Source organism: Penicillium longicatenatum (assembly GCF_028827895.1).
Source record: "Penicillium longicatenatum strain IBT 33135 chromosome Unknown contig_7_segment0_segment0, whole genome shotgun sequence".
Classification (NCBI taxonomy): domain Eukaryota; kingdom Fungi; phylum Ascomycota; class Eurotiomycetes; order Eurotiales; family Aspergillaceae; genus Penicillium; species Penicillium longicatenatum.
Window position 1 is genome coordinate 343,133 of NW_026643124.1, and position 24,670 is coordinate 367,802.

The 24,670-nt window shown below is 48.4% G+C and overlaps 9 protein-coding genes across 9 annotated transcripts; 6 read left to right on the forward strand and 3 right to left on the reverse strand.

Moving 5' to 3' along the window:
• Positions 1-26: 26 nt before the first annotated feature.
• On the forward strand, positions 27-1,355 carry N7484_010404 (aspartate aminotransferase family protein; the record flags this gene model as incomplete). Its single annotated transcript, XM_057120791.1, has 1 exon — positions 27-1,355. The coding sequence occupies one exon, from the start codon at positions 27-29 to the stop codon at positions 1,353-1,355; it is 1,329 nt and encodes a 442-aa protein (XP_056966545.1).
• Positions 1,356-2,084: 729 nt separating this feature from the next.
• On the reverse strand, positions 2,085-2,923 carry N7484_010405 (putative acetyl xylan esterase (Axe1); the record flags this gene model as incomplete). Its single annotated transcript, XM_057120792.1, has 3 exons — positions 2,085-2,261; positions 2,318-2,497; positions 2,567-2,923. The coding sequence occupies 3 exons, from the start codon at positions 2,921-2,923 to the stop codon at positions 2,085-2,087; spliced, it is 714 nt and encodes a 237-aa protein (XP_056966546.1).
• Positions 2,924-4,204: 1,281 nt separating this feature from the next.
• Positions 4,205-5,462, reverse strand: N7484_010406 (uncharacterized protein; the record flags this gene model as incomplete). Its single annotated transcript, XM_057120793.1, has 2 exons — positions 4,205-5,107; positions 5,187-5,462. 2 exons carry the CDS (start codon positions 5,460-5,462, stop codon positions 4,205-4,207), a joined length of 1,179 nt encoding a protein of 392 aa, XP_056966547.1.
• A 427-nt stretch (positions 5,463-5,889) lies between these two features.
• Positions 5,890-7,190, forward strand: N7484_010407 (bZIP transcription factor; the record flags this gene model as incomplete). Its single annotated transcript, XM_057120794.1, has 5 exons — positions 5,890-5,947; positions 6,024-6,078; positions 6,134-6,658; positions 6,717-7,049; positions 7,115-7,190. The coding sequence occupies 5 exons, from the start codon at positions 5,890-5,892 to the stop codon at positions 7,188-7,190; spliced, it is 1,047 nt and encodes a 348-aa protein (XP_056966548.1).
• Positions 7,191-11,314: 4,124 nt separating this feature from the next.
• On the forward strand, positions 11,315-14,260 carry N7484_010408 (uncharacterized protein; the record flags this gene model as incomplete). Its single annotated transcript, XM_057120795.1, has 1 exon — positions 11,315-14,260. One exon carries the CDS (start codon positions 11,315-11,317, stop codon positions 14,258-14,260), a length of 2,946 nt encoding a protein of 981 aa, XP_056966549.1.
• Positions 14,261-14,794: 534 nt separating this feature from the next.
• N7484_010409 (Sm-like protein LSM2) lies at positions 14,795-15,293 on the forward strand (the record flags this gene model as incomplete). The annotated part of the gene is made up of 3 exons (XM_057120796.1): positions 14,795-14,808; positions 14,885-15,135; positions 15,262-15,293. The coding sequence occupies 3 exons, from the start codon at positions 14,795-14,797 to the stop codon at positions 15,291-15,293; spliced, it is 297 nt and encodes a 98-aa protein (XP_056966550.1).
• Positions 15,294-15,925: 632 nt separating this feature from the next.
• On the forward strand, positions 15,926-18,466 carry N7484_010410 (DNA cross-link repair protein PSO2; the record flags this gene model as incomplete). Its single annotated transcript, XM_057120797.1, has 2 exons — positions 15,926-16,801; positions 16,853-18,466. The coding sequence occupies 2 exons, from the start codon at positions 15,926-15,928 to the stop codon at positions 18,464-18,466; spliced, it is 2,490 nt and encodes an 829-aa protein (XP_056966551.1).
• A 642-nt stretch (positions 18,467-19,108) lies between these two features.
• On the forward strand, positions 19,109-20,711 carry N7484_010411 (cytochrome P450; the record flags this gene model as incomplete). Its single annotated transcript, XM_057120798.1, has 2 exons — positions 19,109-19,401; positions 19,460-20,711. The coding sequence occupies 2 exons, from the start codon at positions 19,109-19,111 to the stop codon at positions 20,709-20,711; spliced, it is 1,545 nt and encodes a 514-aa protein (XP_056966552.1).
• An 819-nt stretch (positions 20,712-21,530) lies between these two features.
• N7484_010412 (putative C6 transcription factor (Leu3)) lies at positions 21,531-23,844 on the reverse strand (the record flags this gene model as incomplete). Its single annotated transcript, XM_057120799.1, has 6 exons — positions 21,531-22,285; positions 22,347-22,600; positions 22,654-23,403; positions 23,456-23,562; positions 23,618-23,666; positions 23,720-23,844. The coding sequence occupies 6 exons, from the start codon at positions 23,842-23,844 to the stop codon at positions 21,531-21,533; spliced, it is 2,040 nt and encodes a 679-aa protein (XP_056966553.1).
• Between the last annotated feature and the right edge of the window lie 826 nt (positions 23,845-24,670).

Genomic DNA, 24,670 nt, shown 5'->3' on the forward strand with positions numbered 1-24,670 from the left:
TACATTCTACTGTTTCCAATATAAACATGAGCTCCATTGACAGCACTGCCGCCTTTTGGGCAAAGACAAACAAACACCTCATGTCGACGGGAGTCCCATTTTCTCCCGTCATCATCACAAAAGCAAAAGGCGCCCGTCTGTATGAGGCTGACGGTCGGTCAATCCTGGATTTTACCTCCGGCCAGATGAGCTCCCTTCTCGGTCACTCCCATCCTGAGGTTGTGGAAGTTGTCAAGCACTATGTCTCGGAGCTGGATCACCTACTCAGTAACATGATAACCCATCCAGTCGTCAATCTCGCAGAGCGCCTTGCCAAAGTCTTGCCCGCTCCACTTGAGAAATCCTTTTTCCTCAACACTGGATCTGAATCTACTGAGGCCGCTATCAAGATAGCCAAGTGCTATACTGGAAACTTTGAAATCATCGCATTCGCAGCCAGTTACCATGGACTTACTCAGGGTTCTGGATCTGCTACATACTCTGCCGGCCGCAAACGCGGTGGTCCTTGCACTCCGGGCCAACTGGCATTCCCTGCGCCTTACGCCTATCGCTCGCCTTTTCGGAAGCCCGATGGATCCTACGACTGGGAGACAGAAATGGATTTTGGCTGGTCAATGATTGATCGGCAAAGTGTTGGCTCACTTGCTGCCTTTATTATGGAGCCTATACTCTCTACCGGTGGGATTCTGGACATGCCCGAAGGATATATGAAGCGCATGGTGGCCGAGTGCAAGAAACGCGGTATGCTTGCTATCATGGATGAGGCGCAGACCGGCGTCGGACGTACGGGCTATATGTTTGCATTCGAAAAAGATGGCATTGTCCCTGATATTCTTGCCCTCTCAAAGACGCTTGGATGTGGTCTTCCTCTTGCCTCCGTCAGTACCACAGCTGAAATCGAGCGCGGCTGTACAGAGGCTGGTTTCTTGTGGCTTAGCACCCATCTTAATGATCCTTTGACCGCAGCAGTGGGTAGTAAAGTCTTGGAAATTATTGAGCGTGATGATATCTGCAAGCGCGCTACTGAGCACGGGGCCCAGCTTCGTGAGGGTCTGCTCAAGCTTCAGAAGAAGTACTGGTGTATTGGTGATGTTCGTGGCCGTGGGCTTTTGCAAGGCATTGAGATTATCTCTGACCCTAAGACACGAGCCCCTGGATCAGAGCTTGGGCAGGCAGTCTCAGATCGCGCGATAGCCTGCGGCCTTTCTTGTAACGTTGTTAATCTTCCGGGCATGGGTGGTGTCTTCCGCCTCGCGCCACCGGTTACTGTTACCACCGAGGAGATTGACGAAGGCCTGCAGATTCTGGATGATGCTTTTGCATACGTACTGAGGATGCTCACCATAGATACTTGAGTTTCGCCTCAATGGCTCTATGAGGGAAGACTTTATGGCCTGCCTTAAACTGGGTTTTCTCCGTATTTCAAGCTATGTTGTTACGCCCCACACATGAAGGAGAACTCCCGTAGTATAAAAGAAGTATGTCATAAGCTCGTATGAAAAAAAGCCGCTAAGAGACTAGAGTAAGGTCGCAGTATGAGCACAGCATAACTGCGCAATGCCTGTAGCATAAGATAGATCCATACTAGCATACTATCCTAAGGGGCTTATCTAAGGCTCGCACTTAGATTGAAGCGCGGGGCAGAACTCAGGAGTTCTCCAGCCTTATTACAATCAACCCAGACCTACAGTACCACACATTATCCTTGCAGTACATTTGCACTATCACTCTTATTCATTACACCCCTAGAACAGCACTCCTGCTCTAACAATGGATTCGAGTATGTTTAGTTATTATGTCGGTCTGTTCTAATACCATGCTAGGTCAGACCGTAATAGGAGTAGCTTATAGAATATACTTTTACTAGAATCCTTTACTAGAATAATCGTAAGGTAACGTTATGTAGGTATATAGGCTGATCCTATGCCTAAGCGGTTTCATTGGCCTCCCTATCATGAAATGACACCAATTCACTACTATGCACGCGTCTAGACGCTAGCACTACGGCATCACCCACCAAACCATCTCACCATATTCTCCCTAATAATCAGCTGCCACCAAGGTTGCTAAAGCTTTTTCCATAACTAGGAAGTGGACAGCTTGCTCTTGATGAATGCCAAGGCCTGCGCACCGTATTCAGCTCCGTAGCCCTGGTGGGTTTGGGCGTTGCTGCCATTGCAGCAGTATGGATCTGAGGCGTCACAGTACGACTGTATTTTGCTTGCAGATGGGCAGGTAAAGCCAACTGGTCGTTCATCAAACTGCATCTCAATTGTCAGGACCAAACGTCAAAGGAGGAAAAGCAAGAAGTTCATACCCCGCCAGCGGCGCAAGTACCAACTTCATATGATAAACCCGCTCTAAAAAGTGGATCACCCATGAAGATGGCCGCCTTTACCATTTGTACCGCGGACGACGACAACGGAACCGCTGTGTTGGTGTAGCCTTGGTTAGGGTCACCCCCACCGCACAGAGCAGCATCCATGATTTCACCGCCCTAAAATGGTACTTTAATTTAGCATAGTTGAAGATCCCCCCTCTATTGAATGCCTTATATGTAACTCACTTGGGAATAGCCAACCAAAACGAGCTTTGTCTCTGGGCAACGGGAATTAAAAGAATTGACGGCTGAGGCAACAGCTGCAATACCCTGAGCGACTGAGCTGGAGTAGCTCACACTGCCACACGAGGACTGTCCACCGCATGCCGGGTAACTGATGGCTTCAGCCGTGGAGCCTGAATAGGCATTGAGAACGCTGTTGACGACCGTACTAGATGAACCGTAGCCTGGAGATGCGGTGGTCTCGCGTGCGCCAAAAACATGGACGCCCGGGCAGCTTTGACGCTTCTCAGTGTAAACTTCGAGCGGGACGGCGAGGGTGCCGCAAAAAAGGAGAGAAATTGTCAATAGTCTGGGGAGCATGGTATCAATTAGAGTGAAGAATCAAGATATGTATCAAAAGTACACCCCAGCCAAAGTTGATTATTTTCAGTGTTCTTGAGATTTTGCCTGTGAAAAACTGGATATCTTCCCAGACGACAGAGATGGCAGCTTGTTTATATAGCTGACTTGTAAAGTCCTTGACATATCTGGAACACAAGGCATTCTCGTATTTCCGATTGGCTTGCCAACATCAGTCAAAATTCGTTCCTTTGGACCGAAGATATATTTTTGCCTAATGATAAATGAAATTAGCCGTTCAAAAACAGTTCCATAGCATTAGGCTGAATCGAATGGTCGATCAGTGTAAGTAAAGCCGGGATGGCTAAAATTGTGGCAGTTGAAACGGTGTAGGTTACATATTGGGTGCGTTGCTAAACGCCACATCTTCAGGGTCCACGCTATTTACCCCGCATTTTTACCAGGGCTCGATTGCCACCCCACTGGGGTACTGATCCCTAGATAAAAAAATAACACGCCGAATGGACTGACTTGCTCGTGTGCCATGGGGAATGGAGCGATACAGCTGGGACAATCTACGATTGTGGGGGATTTGTTGACGGGAACCAGAAGAAGAGAAGAAAAGAAAAGTGAGAAGCGCTAATCTATCAATAGAGGCTTAGTATGTGACGATAAATTCCAATTTATCAATTTGTCATGCATAATACGCTTTGAATAATATGTTGCTACACCTATAGGTGCAACTCGTAAAGTATGACGTGATCTCTGATGTATTCTAGAGTGGTTCTCGCCATGTGTTCTCTCTACGGGACTACACCCCAAGGTATAGGGCGCGTGTCTTTACTTTGCATAGGTATGGACTTCAGTATAATGGTAAGGTCACACTTAGCTTTGTGCAAAATTATAGACCTTGATTGGCATCAAATACTGGGATATTAGCCGAATCCGATGCATGAATTTCTATGTAAAAGACCACCATTCACCATGTAACCCGAATTCATTCCTTGATAAAAAAAACAAGTAGACGATCAGCGGAGTTAGATTTTATCATATGCTATCTTATTAACGAATAAACTCTCGATATTTCTATCTAAAATATTCGCGAACAGCGGTTTCAACGTTTGGTTCGGTTTCTAAAGGCAAAAACCAAAGAGGCCCTGATTCATAACAGGTATATAATGGCCGATGACCACAAGGCCATATTTATGCCCCCAATCTCGGGCACTTCCTTAACCAAAGATACAGCTTCAAGAGCGTACAAGGTAATGTCATCCAGAAGCTACCTTCCCTGTCGCAGTTTTATCATTGAAGAATCGCCATGCCCTGCGATCGTTTCCCAGCACCCAACTTTTCCAGCAAGAAATGCTGAATTTGTAAGCCCTTGAATGAATCTACCACGGTGATTGCCGCAGGCATAGTACCGTTGCCAGGAGAAAGGGCATAAACAAAGCGACCAGCAACCTGAAGGTCAGTGAGTCCGGGGTCGCCATTGGTCAATTCCAACCTCGACATGATCTCCGAACCATCTTTATTGATCTCAATCAATCGGTTGACTGCAGCATCGGTCACAAAAAAACTCTTCCTCGCCTGTGAATAAGCAACCCAGCAAGTCGCCTTTTGACCCTGGATGGTGACTTTGTTTTCCAAGAACAGATTTTCCGTTGTGTAGTTAAGACTGAGCAGTGTAGTCCCAAAGGATGCGTCCGTGATGAAGAGATCTGAGGTGTCGGGAACGTTGACACCACCAAACAGCACAGCAGTCCCGGGAGGCGAGCTTCTTGTATCACCATCTTCGAAAGCAGGTGAGCGTGCATCTTTGAAAGGCAGAACAGAGATGAACCCCGTTTTGTTCGTACTAGGGTCTCCCTTGACGGTGGTGATTAATCGAGACTCGTCCGCAGCGAAGAAGACCTGAGCGACCGTATTCGTGGGCCCCATAGGAGGAGTGGTTTGGCCAAGGTCAATTTCGACGACCTGTTTCATCTGACCCAGTCCCATTCGGGTGAATTGAGCGCAAGACGTGCCGGACTTGGCCCCGGTATACCCGACGCATGCCATGTTGTGCTTCACCGATGCTCCAACAGTCACGGGGAATTCGCCAGGAACCTCGGCAGGCTGTCCGATCATAGTCAAGTGTGTTGCATCGTTCTGGTCGATTTTGAACATGGAGAGGGTGTTTGAGCCGGCGTTTACAGCAAAAAGATACTATTCAAAGCAGTCGGTTTAGATCCTGAGAAGAAGCCATCATGGCAATCACGCCATGCAGGTACACTCATACACTCACATCGCCGCTCACAGTTACCGATCCTTGCGAAGAGAGTGCGTCCGGGCCTGCGGGTTTCTTGGTCGTCCCGTCGATGCTGGCACCTCCCTTGCCACCCGAAGAAATGACTATGCCACCAGAAAGCTTCCCATCACGTCCTATTGGAATTGAAACAACGCTGTTATCATGCTCATTAGATTGCAAGTAGACTGCCTTTCCAGAATGCCATTCGTTGCAGGGGTCTCCGGGGCATGCTTGGATGATGTTGGCATTGGTAGACTTGACAAGAAGTGTCATTAACGGACACAGGCAAAGCAAGGTAAAGTGCATGGTTGAGAAAATAAGAGCGATGGAGATATTTGAGCCGAGAAAGAAAAATGTTATGAATGAATTGAGTCCTACTGATGAGCCTTATATATTTTCCCACCCCAGAATTAGAATCTAATATTATCCTAGACTACATAGAATAGGAAATAATGATAGTGTCAACAATCTAACCCTTGATTCTCAGAATAGACGGAAAGTCAACTTCACGCTAAACCGAAAAAGAGAAAAATGATTGTGTCAACAATGCATGACGCTTGTCCGAATCGGGACTAGCATCAGAGTTAAATTAGCCGCTAGCTTCCCTTGATTACAGAACCCTGGATCTTACTCGACACCTTTTCCCCTCGAACACCGTCCTCGAGGATCCGAACCTGTGATATCATCCATCGGAACCACTATGAAAAAGGTGTTTACATTTCTTCCTGGCCGCTCCAATGGCACAGATCGCAATTCAGGTAATCATCTCAAATATTTCGTCCCTATAGCGAGCACCATGGATAAATATGGAAACTCACTGACTTTTGATTTTAGCTGACAATTTTGGGAGTGCCTCTAAACGGCGTGAACAACTCCGAAAGGCGCAACGGTACGGAAGAGTCTACGTTCATTCCATAATCGCTTAAACGGCTCATATTCAATAGAACACACCGCCAGCGCAAGCATCAATATTTCAAGAGTTTAGAAGCTGAAGTTTTGCGTCTACGTGCCAATGAAGTGAATTTACTTGCTCGAGTCCAAACTTTAAACGATCATGTCAACCTACTCCAGAGGACCCTTGAGCAACATGGGCTATCCGAAGTCGCTGCGCTCACCGAAAAATCAGAAACAATCAATGGTGGTGTGCCAGATTCGGCCATGAACAAAGAGCCAATTCAGTGTTCCGGACAACTGAGCAATGGGGTTAACTCAAGAGACCTAGCGGATATGGATATTGAACTGACCGATCCATCAACGCATCCGACCAGGCAAGACCGTTTAGATCAAGTTATCTCGGACGCCTTGCCAAAGTCCCATGCTGAACTAATTAGGCCAACAAACATTCAAAAGCTCGATCAGCTTTCCGGTCCACTAGTTGTCGCTTCTCAATTAAAGGAACGACAATATAGATGTACCGGCCTGATATGTAATCAAGACATGACTGATATGGGGATGGAATTCGTCATGGCGTAAGTACTGATACCTTCTGGTCTTTTGTCTGAATATCTCATTCTCACATCAATTCAGACTTGAGGACCCTTGTCGTCCTCATATGGAGCTTCATTTAGACAAGCCTAATGGCCATGCTCTCCTTACATCGGCTACTCTCATTGCCCCACATCATCACCAGCATCCCCTGCTCACAGCTTCAAAACATACACAACAGTCCCAGACAGAACAAAACCCGGCCACTATTTTCGAAAATCTACTAGCCTTGTCTGGACAACTGGTTGTCGAGGACGAGCTTAGCCCAATCCAGGCTTGGTATTATATCCTTCAACAAACCTGGGCCAGCAAGCTAGATCCTGGAAAGCTAAGGAAGCTGAGTTCGTCGCTTTTGAAGCTGATTGAATGCCATGGGTATGTCGGTCTCTTGAATGTGATTTCCTCTCAATTTCTGGGCTGATATTAATATGGTGTTCTAGTTTCGGTGCTGTCATGCAGAAAAATGCGTTTGAGAATATTTTACTCCAAAATCTTTCGAGAACAGGCTTGAATTAGCTTGAACAGAAAAGGACACCACAGGACAATCTCAAGTAAAATGCTCGTGTATCAGAGTCAACAGAATTTGAGCCAGCATCTAACTGTCTATCTGAAGCGCGCTTTCTTGCGAGGCATCTCAGACTCGGTTTTTGAGAGAAGCCCCAGTCTACTGTCTTCACACAAGTCAACTTTTCTAGTCCAACATGCATTACTTCCACCACTTTCCGCCCTGGAAATTCGGACAAATATAATGCCTTCGTGATTTGGGTGTGGGCCTGTCTTTGATGATAATATGGCTGGAATTGAAAAATATTCAAACACATAATATTTGGTTAAATGAAATTATGGTTTTAGTGTGGAATACCGCTCAATGCCTTTGGTAGTCACGATTTCCAAACCATAAAGATCTTTAGCCGCTAAGGAATAAACGGTTGTCTTTCAGATGACCGTCATGAGAAATCGACTGACCTTGTTTGAAACGTCGGCAATAGGGGGGGGGGGGCACAAACCCGGCTTGTCGGAGCAAAAATTTTACTCGATTCGTATCATCGTTCGCTAGGTTGAAGTGATAAATTAAGAATTCTAATCGCTTGATGGTGAGTTATGGACCTCATTTCTTATATGTAACATTTGGCTTGACATTGACCTAAAGTATCAACAGTTCAATGGAGGGAGACAAATGTAGGTCGTCGATGGATACTGCCTCTCGAGGTATATGTGGAGGTCTAGCCTACTATGTTTCATATACAGCTAAAGCTTTCGTCTTGAACCAATTGGCATTAAGAAACATTACTGTTCCATTTTTTTCAGCGTTGTTCTTTTGTTGCCTGATGATCAATTTAGTTGTTGGAGAACAATAGTAGTCGCAGCAATGGAGAAGCTTCTCTGATGATTGAAACATCTAGAATGGTCTCCTGGGTCCTTTCTCACATGTATTGTGACTCTTTTGCTCTGTCTTGCTAGAGTGGTGTCGGAAACATGTGGTGTGGAGCTATACGAACTGGATCCATGGCAAGGGCAGAACATGAGACACAAGTGATGGATAAGAGGACCAAGGAGAAGTGTGTTGCCTAAGTGGGGCAGGACGAAATTTACAAGTGCTATCATGGACAAACAGAACTAGAATGACCAACAAGGATTCATTGTAGAATGCATGATTGAATTGAGAACATTGGAATAGCCCTATCAATAAGCAGGTGCTGACTAGCGCGAGAATCAAATTTAGGTATTTCTGTCTGATATTTGACTATTGCAACCCAATTACCCTACCCTCATTGAGGCTGCTATGCAGTATTGATTATTCTGATGTCCCATTAGAACTCGCAAATACAAGGTAGCTGCATCTATCTCTGTATCTATTCACGGAGCAGAATATAGTTGTACTCACGAATTTTGGTGAGTACAAGTGAAAAGTCTCAAATGACTAGTCATACAGGACCAGCTTCATTAGTGCTAGCGTATTGCTTGCTTGCGTGGCCTAACTGTGTATTCTTCCTTTCAAAATGAGGCGCAATCAAGCCTTGCCAGAGAGGGCCTAGTTAGATAGACCCACTTGCCTTAGCGTTGACATTGCTTGCGCGGCCTATTCTGCCTTGCCAATTTGAATTTTCAATCATTCAGCCTTATAAGTCCTACAAAGATTTACATATAAGCTGTCTTGCCTGAGTGCAACAAAGTATCGAAAATTCGCTGGATTTTCTATTGGTAGCTGTTTGTCGCATCCCAAATTGAAGAGAACTTCTAAATCCAGAAACTTAAGAACATTTCACCAGTTCGTGAATAGACTCTCACTATATGGTCTTCACATTCGTTTGTTGCTGACTTTGAAGAATACTACAGCGGTTGAAGTGGTACTGCTCTCCGCCACTTGATAAAACGCTTGATCAATATGCTGGATACGACTTCGCTATCCCTGATTATGGGGGCACCGATAATTTGGCCCTCCCGGAAGTTTCGCTCTGGGTTGACTAGAGCACAAAGCATTGTTTACTGGATGGGCTTCACCACTTACTTTATGAGTCTGTGCTGCTTTCTGGCGGCATTTCTATGGCGAGGTATTATCATTTCTCTCAAGATCTCGATCCACCTGCTAAATATAACATAGTCCGAGCATGTTCGACTACGGAAGTTCTAGGAAAAGTATTGTCGGAAACACAAGATTGGTATTGGGGCCTTGGAGGGGTGGCACGAGTTCTGCACACACTTGCGGCGGTCTGTTATCTGGTTGCTTTCGTCGTTTTCCCGATGATACATCTATGCAGAGGTATATTGATATTTTCTCCTATATGTTCGTTGCAATCATTAATATCGGCATTTAGTCAAATTCTTCGGGGAAAGTACGCCGCAAGCTTCTAGTTGAAAGAGGCTAAAGCCTTGTGCATGAGACTTGCTCAGATCAGGATCTGTGAAGGTTTTTTAATGACAGCTGCATCCCTTTCATGCTTACTTTCACTGATGGAGACTGTCTTGAAAAGTCTTGATCACCTCTCTCAGGCCTCAGATGATCGCAGGGGTTTGAAATAAGTGTACCGCGCGCCGTTCCTTGGATATGGATTACAGCCGTTACTGAATTCTGCTAGTTCATAGTATGCAAACTACTAAATAGCAGATTACAAGAAGAGCATGTGGGTCAATGAAGCGGGGATGCAATTGATTGCAGATCTAGGCTAGCACATTGAGACCAGGACGGATTTCAATAAAGTTTCGTTCAATAGATAGAGGCCCAACTCAAGAAATTTCTGACATGTATACCTATCTAACCGCTTTCAATGCTCGTGGTTTCAGGTTTAATGCCTTCCGAACCCTCGAGACATTTACAGAACCCCAATAGCATATCGGCAAATGTGTACATCAAGGTCGTTGACATGATGTGGACCGCCATTCCATGCACAACTTTGGATAGGTCTAATTTCCGGGGATTAAATGTCACACATAAATATCAGTGCGTTGAAAAATGGTCGACTGGCTTTCCTCGGGGCGGCTATTTGTCTCGGGGTGAGAAGAGTAGAAACGGAGAATGTAACCATGATCTCGACTTTGGTTCTTAATCACACTGGTAAGGCGCCCGATCATACTCTTGGATTATCGTAGAAATGAAATTCGTGTCGACCCTCCCAAAGCCAATCATGGGGTTGCAGAACACCAAGCTGAGATTGAAAGTGTGTCATTGTGGCTATGCTGCCCTGAAGATTGCTGGTAGGGCACCAATCCGCTTCGATTCTGTATGCGCCCTGGTGATTTACCCACCATTGGCATAATTACTAAGTCTTCAGTCGGATCAGTTCAACCGATGACGGATCCGTGCGGAATGAGTCAATTAGCTCGATTTTCTATAATTAATCCAAACTAAGTATGCAATGCTGCTGACTAGCGAAATTGAAGTCATTACCCCTCTTTCTTTGCTGACTTGGTCGACGATCTTGACCGCTTGCCTCCACTTAACCATGTCATGCCAGACTAATTATCCTGAATTCGCGCTGCGAGTGTGCTGGAAGTGGTGATATTGATGTTGCACGGCCTTGGCGGGGACTAAACATAGCATCCACAGCGGTTAGAAAGGATCGATCATTGGCCCCATCCCCCGCGTGGGCGTTTTGTCACACTCTCCGCATTCATGATTCGCCCACCCTCTGCATTTTTCCTCCCCACTCATCATGCTCTTTTCGACAAATTTGTTGGGCATGAGTCGGTCGAGAGTGAAAAATCGTTCCCGGGCGACGCGCCGACTGGCCTGGGAGCCAATGAACGGTCTCATCGCTGTCGCGTCGACAGGGGGGTCATCTTAGCGGTGCCCAAACTTGCAGTAGCTCATGCACCTGGTGACTAGCCGTGAACAAGGATCCGCTCCCTCATGCACGTCTCCAGAGGGGACGAACGCACCATTCGTCTATATAGTCTATTCAACGACCCGGAGGACTAACTCGAACTTGCGTCCTTAATTTCGTCATCTTGATTTTGTTTGGTACCATCTAGCTCTGGTAGCTACGTTGGTTTTTTGTACTGTTTCTTTCTTTACTGTTCACTACGCAGACCCGTTGATCGGCGTCTCCATGCACTTTCTTATTACCAGATACCCATAGAATTCTGTCCTGCGATACGCCACGCTTCGGACTAGAACAACCAAACCAACATCGAGCACCAAAATGGCCGACACACTTCGATCATACCAAGCACGATGTCCGCCCCTTCGGCAGGCCCGAGGGACGGTGCTTAATACTATAATGGAGGATACCCGCGAATCACAATTTGCCGAGAAGAGGGTCAACACGCCAACGCAACAGAAGCCTTTGACCAGCCCAAAGTTGACATTGAAGACTAGCGGGTTATCAATACCGACTCGCTCACAATTGGCCCGCCTGATGTCGCCTCTTTCAGCGGCAACCGTGTCGTCATGTTGCTCAGATGTGGAATGGCAGCAACAAATGCAAGGATTTGATGACCTTTACGATGCAACGGATGAGGAAGATATGGACGATGACAACTCGACGGAAATCAGCCTATCATGCTTCTCCCAGCCAACACGCCCATCGAGTTTAGTGACACCGGTCACAAGGGATTCTTATACATCAACTGGAAGTCGTAGACGCTCTCTTACTCTCCAGATCCCTCCGTCCAATGTCTGGCCCTCGATTACTGGAGGCCACAAGAGCTCGCCGATCCCTCCAACACCTCCACCCAAGATCCCCGTTTCTCCTGCTGCACTTTCAATGCTGACTCGATCTGTTCCTGCATCCTACGCACCGCCTTCACTGGATGGAAGCATGTCGTCGGACCAGGAATCGAACCTCAGTGCTCTCGCTACTCCTGATACACACTCTCTTCCCGACTGGGATGCTACGGATATTCATGTCCGGCCTGATATAGAGGGAAGCGAGGACGAGCGTGAGAATGATAATGCAGATCTCCCGGACATGCCAATTACGATCGAGACCCCGGAAGATGTTGACTGGCGCAATGTCTTGAGAAGTTTCCCACAAATCCCCACTGCTCTTCAGAACTACGACGAGCCATCCCGGGAACCTACTCCATCTGATCAGGGTGTTTTCCTTCCAGATGGAGCTCTAGCGATGCTCCACCACATTCAGCTTGATGGTGTACCGGAGGCCTGGTCAGAATCTTCCGAGGGGAACGACGAGATGTGGCAATTACAGGCACCTCCAAGTCGCCCTCGCAGTGCTGATGGCGCCACTCCAGCGTCTGCTATGTCCAGCTACAGCTTCAGTGAGCTGAGCATTCCTTCCCCTGGTGGGTTTTTTGCTTCACTCGCTCCACGTGCACGACACACCTGGTCCATGGCGCCTTCCAACCTGCCCCCATCATCGGCTGTTGCTGAGGGATTCTACAACCTGCCATGGCGTCGAGACGACGAAGAGGTCGTCGAGCAGGTTATTGATTGGCCTCAGCGCTCAGAGGACGATGACCCCGTTACTGCAGTCCGGGATGAACAGGGACCGCCAACAGCGATTCGAATTCCATGTGATACCCCCACGCAACCTGCCACTCGACAAGATAGCCCAATGAGCGCAACTTTCGAAGCAGTCCAGGAGATTGCCCGTTCTGAAGCTCTTCCTGAGTACGACGAGTCCTATGACCAAGAACTGCAGGACCGTGCTGCGGATAGTCTTGACCGAACCAGCGTCTGGCTCACTGCCCAGGCTACCTATATGGCTGCTTTGAGTGAAACCAACCCTGTCAATGAGACGGAAACTGAGGACTCCACCAAAGTGGAAGAGGAACAATTGCCTAAGGTGCAAGACACCCCCGCCAAAAAAGCAGTTCGATTCGTCGAAGGTACCCCGGCACCTATGAGCCCTCTACCTCCCCTGCCTTCCACAGCTGCCAGCAAAGATTCAATCTACTGGCGTGGGTTCCAATCCATCATCGACCGAGCCGAAAAGCCCGATGGTTTCCTCCATAGTAGCATGCGTTATGATGCCGTTCAATCATTTCGTCTCGGACTAGTCGACAATCACATCAACTGCCTGACAGGAAAGTACGAGCTCGTTCGTCCTGACCGACCTGCCTACAGGGGACCTTTCTCAAAGGCACCGCGCAACTCAACTATTGCTTCTGTCCTCACAGAGAAAGCTCAATTCTCCAAGCTCGAAAAGGAGCAGCTCGTTCTTGCCCAGATATGCGAGCCCATGTGGGCAATGGAATCACTTCGTGCCCTCAACGGTGGCAAGCTACTTACCAGCCCCGCCGAGAAACGTATCGCACGGACAAACAAACCGACCAAGACCCAAGACGGACCGAAACGCTCCATCCGCATCCTTGATCTTGGTGGACAGTCATCATGCGAATGGGCATGGCATGTCGCCCAGGAGTACCCAAACGTCAAGGTGTACTCCGTCAACAACAAGACCCAGGTCGTCAACAGCGGAATCAAGGGCCCATCAAACCACCGCGTGATCTCTGTCGCCAACTTATGGGAACTCCCATTCGGCGCCAACAAATTCGACGTCATCACTACGCGCTCCTTGCACGCTCTTCTTAAGATAGAATGTCCAGCTGGTTTCGATCGCGACGAGTACGACCTTGTCTTGAAAGAATGTCTCCGCTGTCTCAAGCCTGGTGGTTTCCTTGAATACATGCTCCTTGACGCTGAGGTCTCTCGTGCTGGCGCTCAATCCACTGCATCATCGACTGAGTTTGCCTCCAACCTGCGCTCACATGCCTATGATCCTGCAGCTTCAAAGACTTTCCTCGCTCGCCTTCGCAAAAATGGCTTTGTAGGAATCAAGCGCGCTTGGATGTTTCTTCCAATGGGCGTGGAACCTGCCAAGCCCCTGCCGCCTCGGGAGACACCAGCCCCTCGTGTCCCGAGCCAGATCGAGGAGTATGAGGTCGTGCAAGGCCCCATCGGAAGCACGGGTGATATTGCCAGCATCACAGGATTACTTGGTGGATGGATGTGGGAGCAGTGGCTTGTGAAATTACGCATGGAGATGGGACAGGAACGGGGCCAGTTGCTCGAGGGTGTGGGTGCAATTTTCGATGAGGGACGGAAGAACGGTGCGGGTTGGACTTGTTTGTCTGGTTGGGCCATGAAGCCGAAGCATTTGAGAGAAGAAGCTACTTGGATTTGAGGGGATTGAAATTATTTGCATTCATCTTGATACCTGAACAATTTGTGCCTTCGGGCCACTTATGTATTTTAATGCGAGACATGAGATCGGAATCATGCTGAAGATGAGCTGACATAACCTGTTCATTATGTATACTCATGGAATACGTAGCTTGATACCACTGGGTTAACTTCTGCATACACCTAGCGGCTGCGAGGCCTTATAGTCAAAACATCCACACAAGAATAGACAAAAACAAAGAGTCTCATTTATTTGACTTAGCACATACATCAGAATTACAGAGTGACTTGCACATCCAGACACCTTGTTATAACATTTCCTTGTGGTGGAGCATACCACGTGACCGAATTACCACTCCCGCATCGGAACGTTCCTTCTGCCAGAGAGAAGATCCCCGCGCCTTCCATACTCAAGAGCTTACCATCAGTGCCGTGACTTCTGTATTCAGTGCCAAACGTCGCTCATTAGTTCTTTCCTTTACTCCCGCTCAACCTACAATTTTTCCACGCGCCTAGTGCGCTATTCCCCGCCATCATGCTTTTCTTCAGGTACGAAGCCCAGCTCATTGCGATACTCACTGCGATCTCCGACCTTCCCAGCAGTGACTGACTGTCTTTGACACAGCTTCTTCAAGACCCTTACCAATCAGACCGTTACCATCGAGCTTAAAAATGACATTCGCATCCGTGGAATCCTCAAGTCGGTCGACCAGTACCTGAACATCAAGTTGGACGACGTGGAAGTTTTGGACTTAGACAAGTACCCTCACCTGTCATCGGTGAAGAACATGTTCATCCGTGGTAGTGTGGTGCGCTATGTGATGTTGCCTCGCTCGGAGGTTGACGTGGGGTTGTTGGAGGATGCTACACGGCGGGGTGAGTGACCTTTAGCTGCAATCGGCCGGCCGTTTGCTGTCTTTGACAGTCAATGGATCACCGATCGAGTGCTACCAGCGCTTCATTGCCCTGGAAGACTATGCTAATCTTTATTGAATGATACAGAGGCTGCCAACCAGGCGGGCAAGGCTCGGTAAACGACCACGAATTAACGCAACATTTTCAACACCACATTTAATATCCTTGTTAATGCCTCTCGACGCTTGCCAACGTAATATCCCTTGGACCCAGAGGATCGAGAGGAATATCGGGGCCACGAGCCCTCGACTGCAGGAGGTCTGGAAACCATGACCGCAAACTGGGAGAGAATCTACGACCGAGCGTTTCTTTTATTTATTTCGGCGACTTTGGCTCTCAATATCTGCCGATATGATATCGCATTCAGAGGTGGTTTCGCTGGAACTAGGTACATTAACTCACTTGATCTGGCTTCTACGATATGCGAAAAAGTTGGAGAGCCATGGGCTTATTTGGCCTGACTTGCCTTTCATGAGTCCAATACCCTTGCAATCATCAAATTTTGATTCAGCCTCTGTTCGATTTTGAGATCTGTAGATTTGTAGATATTAATGGGTCATGTGACTTCGTGTCGCGGTCCCGCGCGGTTCTCGTTACTGGTTTTTCCACGACGCCACTCGACCGAGACTTGCTTCTCAGGCGTGGACAGGGCTCTAACAGCTTTGTACATACCAAAATCCGCGGCCTCCTATATTACAAAACGTCCGCTCGCTGTTTGCCATCCGTTTTTTGACTTGTCTCTCGTCTCGCAATGGCAGGTTCAAACGCACGAAAGGTGTCAACGCCATCCAAGGCACCTCCCTCTTCCAAACGAAATTCGAGCATTTTGAGCTTTTTTCAAAAAAGCGATACTCCACAAGGAGCTAAATCGACCCAACTTCGCATGTCACATTTCCTCACATCCTCTCCAAGTTCCGGCCGCGGAACACCATCATTACAACGTGGCGATAGCTCCAAAAGCGATACAAATGAAGGACTATTTCTAGAAGATAGGAAAGGACTCGCAAAACTTCAGCAGAATGGTGCAAATAGCGAAACGAAATCAAGGGCCCGATCACGAACACCAGATGACTTTTGGGGCGAAACCAATGTGACACGATATAACGAGAATAACTCTGCAGCAAAGCGCCGCAAAACGGATGAAGCCATTGATTTGACCGATAATAGACAAGCGGATGATGAGAAGAAACCGCCAAAGGCTGTTGCACCCAGAAAGGCGACTAGTGGCCCTTTTATCGACGAATCAGACAGCGAATACGAGGACGACATGGACGCATATCGAGAAATTAAAGATCAAGAGTTCCCTGAAGACAACCCGGAACCTACAAAATCACCAATCAGTGGCGACCACGCCGAGGTTTCATCTGCCGAATCTGCGCAGCCGCCATTGGTAAGAGACACGAATTATGCCGATAATGAAGACGAAAATTTTGACGACGAGGGAGAAGATGAACTTGTAGGGGAGGAATTTCAAGACTTGCCGTGGGGAAATGAGGAAGCAAGTTTAGAAGCGGCACTAGAGGATGTCACGGATGCAATAAGTCCCGCGGAGGCAGAGGGGATATCCGGCATCGCTGATCTTATCTGTCCGGCATGCCAGGGACGACTGGCCGGGCTTGATGAACGAGTATGTTGCCTTTGATCATGATTGTTAAAGTTCCATGCTGATTCATCCCAGCAACGAAATATACACGTGAATGATTGTTTGGATGGGAAGTCTAGTTCCATAACGTTACTTGAGTCGATCTCAAGCGAGATTTCACCGAAAGAGATTGCACAGACGCCAATACCTAAACCGATAAGCGTGAATGCAGGATTAACACGGACTGAACGAGCTGCTGTCGCGCGACCTGCCCAACGCCATCCCTATCCACAAAACAATGCCGGCAACCGAACGGCTTTTTCAAAAATGATGGCAGGGAATGCTGAAGATACAGCGTGGGCGGATGCGGCAGCGCAAGAGGTATCTTCTCGCGGGAAGCAGGCATATCAACGGACTTGTCCTTTTTACAAGATCATGCCAGGGTTTTCAATCACCGTGGATGCCTTTCGCTACGGAGCTGTTGAAGGATGTAATGCCTACTTTCTCAGCCACTTCCACAGCGATCACTACATCGGCCTGAGCAAGTCCTGGTGTCACGGTCCTATCTATTGCAGTCGACCTACGGGTAATCTTGTCCGGCAACAGCTCCGAGTAGACCCCAAGTGGGTCATCGATCTCGAGTTTGAGACCACCACTGAAGTGCCGAACACGGGCGGCGTGCAGGTTACTATGATTCATGCGAATCACTGTCCAGGAAGTTCTTTGTTTCTCTTTGAGAAGAGCTTCGGAAATGGACCGAATCCTCGTCGACAGCGTATACTTCACTGTGGTGATTTCCGTGCATCCCCAGATCATATACGGCATCCTCTACTATGTCCCAACCCAATTAATTCAACTACTGGCCAGCCGAGGCACCAGCGACTCGATCAGTGTTATCTAGACACAACTTATCTCAGTCCGAAGTATGCTTTTCCAAGCCAGGCAGATGTCATTACGGCATGCTCCGAACTCTGTGTACGTTTGAACGAAGAGGCAGGGGTGGGCCTGGATCTGGGAAAGGCAACTGGTGGTCTTATGAGCAAGTTCCTATCATCAGTGACAGGAAATGACCGGCCAAAAGAGACATCTCAAGCCGGTGGTCGTCTATTGGTAGTCATTGGGACATACAGTATTGGCAAAGAGCGGATCTGCATAGGCGTTGCACGCGCTCTGGGATCTAAGATTTTCGCACCACCTGCCAAACAACGCATTTGCGCTTGCCTTGAAGACCCAGAGCTCACTGCACTGTTAACCACGGACCCGAAAGAAGCCCAGGTGCACATGCAGACGCTATTTGAGATCCGAGCAGAGACTTTGGCCGACTACCTGGATTCCATGAAACCACACTTTACACGAGTTGTGGGGTTTCGGCCAACCGGATGGTCCTATCGGCCCCCCGCGGGGCGAATGTTGGAGAACCCGCCCGTACCGACCGTTCTGCGTGGCGAACACTGGCGGACACCGTTCACGGTAGAGCATCTAACACCCCAGCGGGGGAGCACGCGAGAAAGTGCCTGTTTTGGTGTGCCGTATAGTGAGCACAGTTCATTCCGTGAACTTACCATGTTTTGCTGTGCACTCCGGATTGGACGAGTCATCCCCACTGTAAATGTGGGGAGTCAGAAGAGTCGGGATAATATGAAAGCTTGGATGGAACGATGGGAGGGAGAAAAGAAGCGAAACGGACTATTTCCCGTAGAAGACTGGTGATACCCAGACAAATCATCTGTATTTTATTATCCGTGCTCTCGGTATACTCTATAGCCAGATGAGACATGAATGCCAATGTTGTAGATCCGGAAGCCGGATCAGCAATGATATCCCAATCGAGTAATACGCTCCTATGCGCAAGAGCTAATGCAGATCATACAAAGCGGACCAACCACAGGCCATAGATCTTTGTATGTAAGCACGTCGATCATCGTCAAATCGGAGTCTCGTGATTTGTTCACCGCATACCCGACTTCGGTCGCCAACAACGGCACTTGCTCTCTCGAGCGCTGATTGGTCACTCCACGTCTCCACACATTCTATTCGATCCCCAGATACCGAATTCCATTCCCGTCAACCTTAACCTCGGGGATGCGGTCATCACTCCAAATGATGGCTCTAACATAAATAGTCTTCAGACTCAGCAAGAACTCGACCTGAACAATACATCCCGCCAACTCTCAAAGTCCCAACCAGCTTCGTTATCTGGCAATTGCCATCGGAACTTTCCCGCGATTTCCATCATCGGCTGACAGTTGAGCTGCACTTCCCCACCTTCAGTGCGGTTGATCTACCTCAGCTTATTGGGCCGAAGCCCTAACTATTCATTTCTTTCTTTCTGATTTCTATACATTGAAAACCATGTTGATCTCAATCGAGACCGCCCCATTCTTGGCTGTGGGCTTGGTCATCGCCTACTTCCTTCTACCCTACCTGCAGCGATCGCGGCTGCGTGACATCCCTGCCCCCAGTTTCGCCGCATTCACCAATCTCTGGCTTTTCTTGCAGACCCGCCAGGGTAAACGTTACCTTTCTGTCGATCAAGCCCATGCCAAATATGGAAAGCTGGTCCGTATCGCGCCCAAACACGTCTCCGTCGCTGATGACGAGGCCGTGAATGCCATCTACGGACACGGAAACGGATTCTTGAAGGCGTAAGTTTATCCACAACCAAGTACCAAGGTATGAACGAACGCTAATCGAAATATACAGCGACTTTTACGATGCTTTCGTCTCTATCCGCCGTGGTCTCTTCAACACCCGCGATCGCCACGAGCACACTCGTAAGCGCAAGACTGTCTCACACACTTTCAGCGCCAAGTCTATCGGGCAGTTCGAGCAGTATATCCATGGCAATGTTGAGCTCTTCGTTAAGCAGTGGAACAAGATGTCCGATCTGCAGGCGAACCCGAAGACCGGCTACGCCTCCCTCGACGCCCTCAACTGGTTCAACTACCTTGCCTTCGACATCATCGGTGATCTTGCCTTCGGAGCTCCATTTGGCATGCTTGAGAAGGGTAAGGATTTCGCCGAAATGCGCAAGAGCCCTAACGAGCCTGCCAAGTACGTTGCTGCTATCGAAGTCCTGAACCGTCGTGGTGAAGTCTCCGCTACCCTGGGCTGCATGCCTTCTATCATTCCCTTCGCCAAGTATATTCCAGACAAGTTCTTCTCTGAGGGACTTGCTGCCGTTGAGAATCTTGCTGGTATTGCCATTGCCCGTGTGTCTGAGCGCTTGAAGCCCGAGGCTATGGCCAACAACACTCGTGTTGATTTGCTCGCTCGTCTGATGGAGGGCAAGGACGAGACCGGTAACAAGCTTGGAAAGGAGGAACTTACCGCCGAGGCACTCACTCAACTGATTGCTGGCTCGGATACCACATCTAACACTGCCTGCGCCATTCTTTACTGGTGTCTTCGTACCCCCGGTGTCATTCCCAAGCTCCAGAAGGCCCTCGACGAAGCCATCCCCAAAGACATCGATGTCCCCACTTTCGCCATGGTCAAGGAAATTCCCTACTTGCAGTGGGTCATTTGGGAAACCATGCGCATTCACAGCACCTCGGCCATGGGTCTTCCCCGCGAGATCCCCGCCGGTGCTGCCCCCGTCACAATCGCAGGCCACGTTTTCGGACCTGGCGATGTCCTCTCCGTCCCCACTTACACTATTCACCACTCAAAGGCTATCTGGGGTGCTGATGCCGAGGAGTTCGTGCCTGAGCGCTGGAGCCCCGAGCGCCTGACTCCGAGACAGAAGTCTGCTTTCATCCCCTTCAGCCACGGCCCTCGTGCCTGCGTTGGACGTAACATTGCCGAGATGGAGTTGCTTGTTATGGGCGCTACTGTGTTCAGACAGTTTGAGTTCCAGCTTGAGCAGGATCACCCCATGGAGACACGTGAGGGATTCTTGCGGAAGCCTCTGGGCTTGCAGGTTGGTATGCGTCGGAGACAGGTTCAGGTTTAACTGAGTTTCTTATGTGAGGTTGATTTGGATGGAGCATTGGACAGAATCTGTGTTTATATGATGAGACGGTGTGCGGTAGTCCTGTCACCGCTGATGACTTTATGTGTTTTCCATCATTCCAAGGTGAAAGTGAATATCTTGGTCTAGAGTTTTGGAGAAAATGGAGTATGTATATACTTACTATTCTTTTGATCTTATTTCAATTTCAAAATTATGTCTACTACAGCCTAAGTTTCGTATGTTGATTTTGACATTTGGTGAGTAGAACGTAGAAATGTGCAATTTATCCGGAAACCAATACCAGCAGTACAATCCAAGCATCACCCACAAAAACATGCGGAAGCTTCTTTCTCTCCAGCCCGACACCTTACGAGAGGCAAGCTTAGGGTTTAAGGCCATCTTGACGTCACGTTCCGCGAAATTGGCGTAGATGTCGGGCTTAATGACAGGGAAATGATCAACGTACTGTCGTCTGCTGGAGGTCAAGTGAAACTACGAATTGCGATAAAATTTGTATGTCATCAAGAAGCGGAATACGTAAATTCAAGCACGGCGATAGTACCAAAGCTCATGGACAGTCCAATTCTACATCGTTGCGCTTCATTTAGATGTTATCCATCATCCTGGAGCTCATGATGCACACGACTGAAAGTGTACAAGACATGTGGTTCACAAATGGAGTCTATACCGATTCGTAAGTGTCCGCTTTTGTAGTCTCTGGGGCTGTTGACACGCGTAAATCGTCATAAAAAAGACACAATAGACGTGTAGATCTTATTAACACCTCAGCAGTGTGTCTCGATCACTTAAAAGTGCCATCTACAACAGATTACTTCCCGCAGGCCAAGAATTGGACAAATTCTCCGTGGAAAATAGCGCCTCATCAGTCAAGGCCCACTCAAAATCAGCCAGGAACTGCTCATCAAGAAGGAATGCATCCTGATTAAGACCGGCAGTCATATCTTGTTGACTCGTATCAGTCCCCGATACGGTAGGCCCGGGTTCCGGCGCTCCATACGACCGTGAATGTCCGTAAACACTGCCACCAGCAGGCTCAACGACAGATCTGAATCTGGAAGGGGGATCATATTCGTCCCGCCACCACCAAATAGCATCAATAACAGGACCGACTACTAACCGACCTCGGATGCGGAGTGTAGTGTATTCTGATCCATCTGGTCTGCGGAATGCCTTGTTGCTATTCCACACTGCGCTGAGAATAATCACTATTTTGGAAGCCATATCTGCGCTGTCGACGGACATTTGTTTGGCGAGGTTGATGGCTGTGAAGAGGGATGCTCGTGCACGAATCGTTTCGAGACCGTGTGAAGCGGCAGGGCTTTTGAGGATCCTTAGTAATGAGGCTGAGGCGAGGAAAAGACCGAACTGAATTTGTGCGGGGACCATTGCTAGACTGCTGACTCGATCAGTTAAGGATTGTATGTAGTCGATTAGGTTGCATGCTGTGACAAGGACTCGTGGGGAACATGCACTTGAGACCCATGTCTGGATCTTGTAGAAGTGGTAGGCTTGGATAGCCATGCGGGCAAGGAAGACATCAAACCTCTCGTCGTCTTAAAGTCGGGGTCAGCAGGGAAAACCATACCATAACTTGAAGCCATATAGTGATCTTACCAGTAACCGCTTGTAGTTCTATGTCATCTATCTGACTTTCATATGTACGGAGCAAGATATCGAGGGCCCGCTCCTGGTCCATGGACATTACTTGGATTCCATTCTCTATGACTGCCTCGCTACACCTGCCAACTATCCCTTGGCAGCGAAGCTTCAACGCTAACCACGGAGCGATCTTATCGAGAATAGACTGGCGTTGCGTTGGATCTTGCGCCGAGTTAATTCGAGGTATTTGACCCTTTTGCATGCACACCCTAAGAGAATCAGCGAATATTTCCAATCGCAGTCGATACCAGTGCGAGCTTACCGGTGATAAACAAACACAGAGAGTGCCCACAGCTCTGACCGACGCAAAAGATCAGCTTCAGAAGGCGCTGGCATCTTTCGACGTGAAAATTCATGACTTGACATCGGGATATGCAAGCCATTCTGCATGGCGATATGTAACATCATCCCAGCAATCGTAAAGTTCACATCAGGATGATCGCCCCTTGGAAAAGGCCACTGTAAAATCAACAAGTAAGCCTGGACTAAATGCCAAGGTGATGATGAAGACAGCGCAGACATGAATGCCATGTCAACAATACTTCGCGCCAACGCCATCAAAAGCGTGGGGTTTTGCGGATAGACCCGGCATGACACACCAATGATTGCCCAGAAGAGGAAGGGAGATTGCGCATAGAAGGCGTTCGGGCGGGTATGAGGATCAAGGATGGGCAGAAACTGGGCATAATGTCGGAAGTATAATTGAAACAGATCGTCGATCTCGACGCTTGTGAGCTCAACTCCATTTAAAGTTCTAGGCAGTGTGGCATCGTTGCTTTCGTAGGCCGGTGCTGGGGTCTGCGACCCCAGACCCGGATTTAGCAGCTGCGGTAAATATGATTCAGGCGAGACATGCGACGAAGCAGGAAGAGAAGCGGCATGTGGATCCGATCGACTCTGCTCCGCCGCAGCTGTCAAAAGAGCAATGGGCGACGGGTGGGGATCTGCAGGTTGTGATTCTCGGAGTTTCCGCCGCAATTCTTCAGACTCGCGCTGTAGATCGGATAGGCGTCTGAGCATATATCAGATCGTGTATCAATCGGCCCGGTTTCGAATGTGCATACCTGCGCTTGTGTTCCCTCTTGAAGGGGTCCGAGATAATGCATTCCGCCTTGACTTTGCGACATCGTGTGCATGGCTCGTCCGGATTTAAATAAACATCACATTTTGCCTATAAAGCTTTAGTGTCCGACGTAATATTGCTTATTCTATCTCGCGACATGTACCTTCTGCTGACGGCACTCAGTGCACGCCTTCTTCCCTTTCTTCAACGGCCTGCGGATTTCCACGTTAGCGGTCAGGGATAGTATTGCGCAACGGGCTCTTACGTAGACATAGAGACGACTCGGTTTAACGGACTATAAGCCGCACCGTGAAAGTGGCGTAACCGGGCTCGAGATGTGATAGAGGAAGCTTCAGTGAAAACGAGGGACCGTTCCGGTGCCGGCAACATGGGGAGAGGCGAATCCCGGGACCGGCATATCGGTCAACGCTGATTGGCTAAAGCTCGCTCGCAAAAAAGCATAGCCATTTGCACGGATGACCAAGCTCTCTAATCGAAGGTTCTTATAAAAAGACTCAAAAGACCTTGGTATCGTGTCCAGGGGAAATTCTAATTACCAGTTTCAGTAGGCATAACAATACCAAACGCACTCAACACAATACAGGTACACACAATGACTTCCCTCGGCAAGGACCAAAGTCAATCAGATTTACAACCCGTTCGTGTCCCTTCTCTGACCGACCCAGTGGAACGATTGGCATCGGGCCAAGACGGGGTTTCCATAAAAGGTCATTGCAGGGTACCCAGTGTACAACCTATAAAACACGCTGTTCTCTTCAGTTCTCTGGTTTGGAACGAATTGTTCCTGTGGACTCGTCGGGAACTCCAAGCTATCTTCATGTCGCACTGGAGAATTCTATAAAACTACCATGCTGGGCCCCATAGTTCGTTAGCGAGGACCTTCGTGACTGACGGCTAAGTGCAGACTTGACGAATTCGTCACTGTGTAAGGCAAGCTGGATAGATGCAGATGTTGGGTTGTCGGTGAAACAGCGTACATCCATTGATTTCGCAGTTTATTGGGTTCGCGGACAATGTGATTAGGTATGATTCCTTCGAAACTCCTGCCTATCTCAGTCTGTTAAACTTGAGTTTCCATGTGGTGGCGATGATGTGTATATTCAATCTCGTGGACCCTCAAGTCTGCTCCACATGTTTTTCTATTCAAACAAGGGTATTTTGATTTGAATTATTCTCAAGGATTAAGCTCTATACG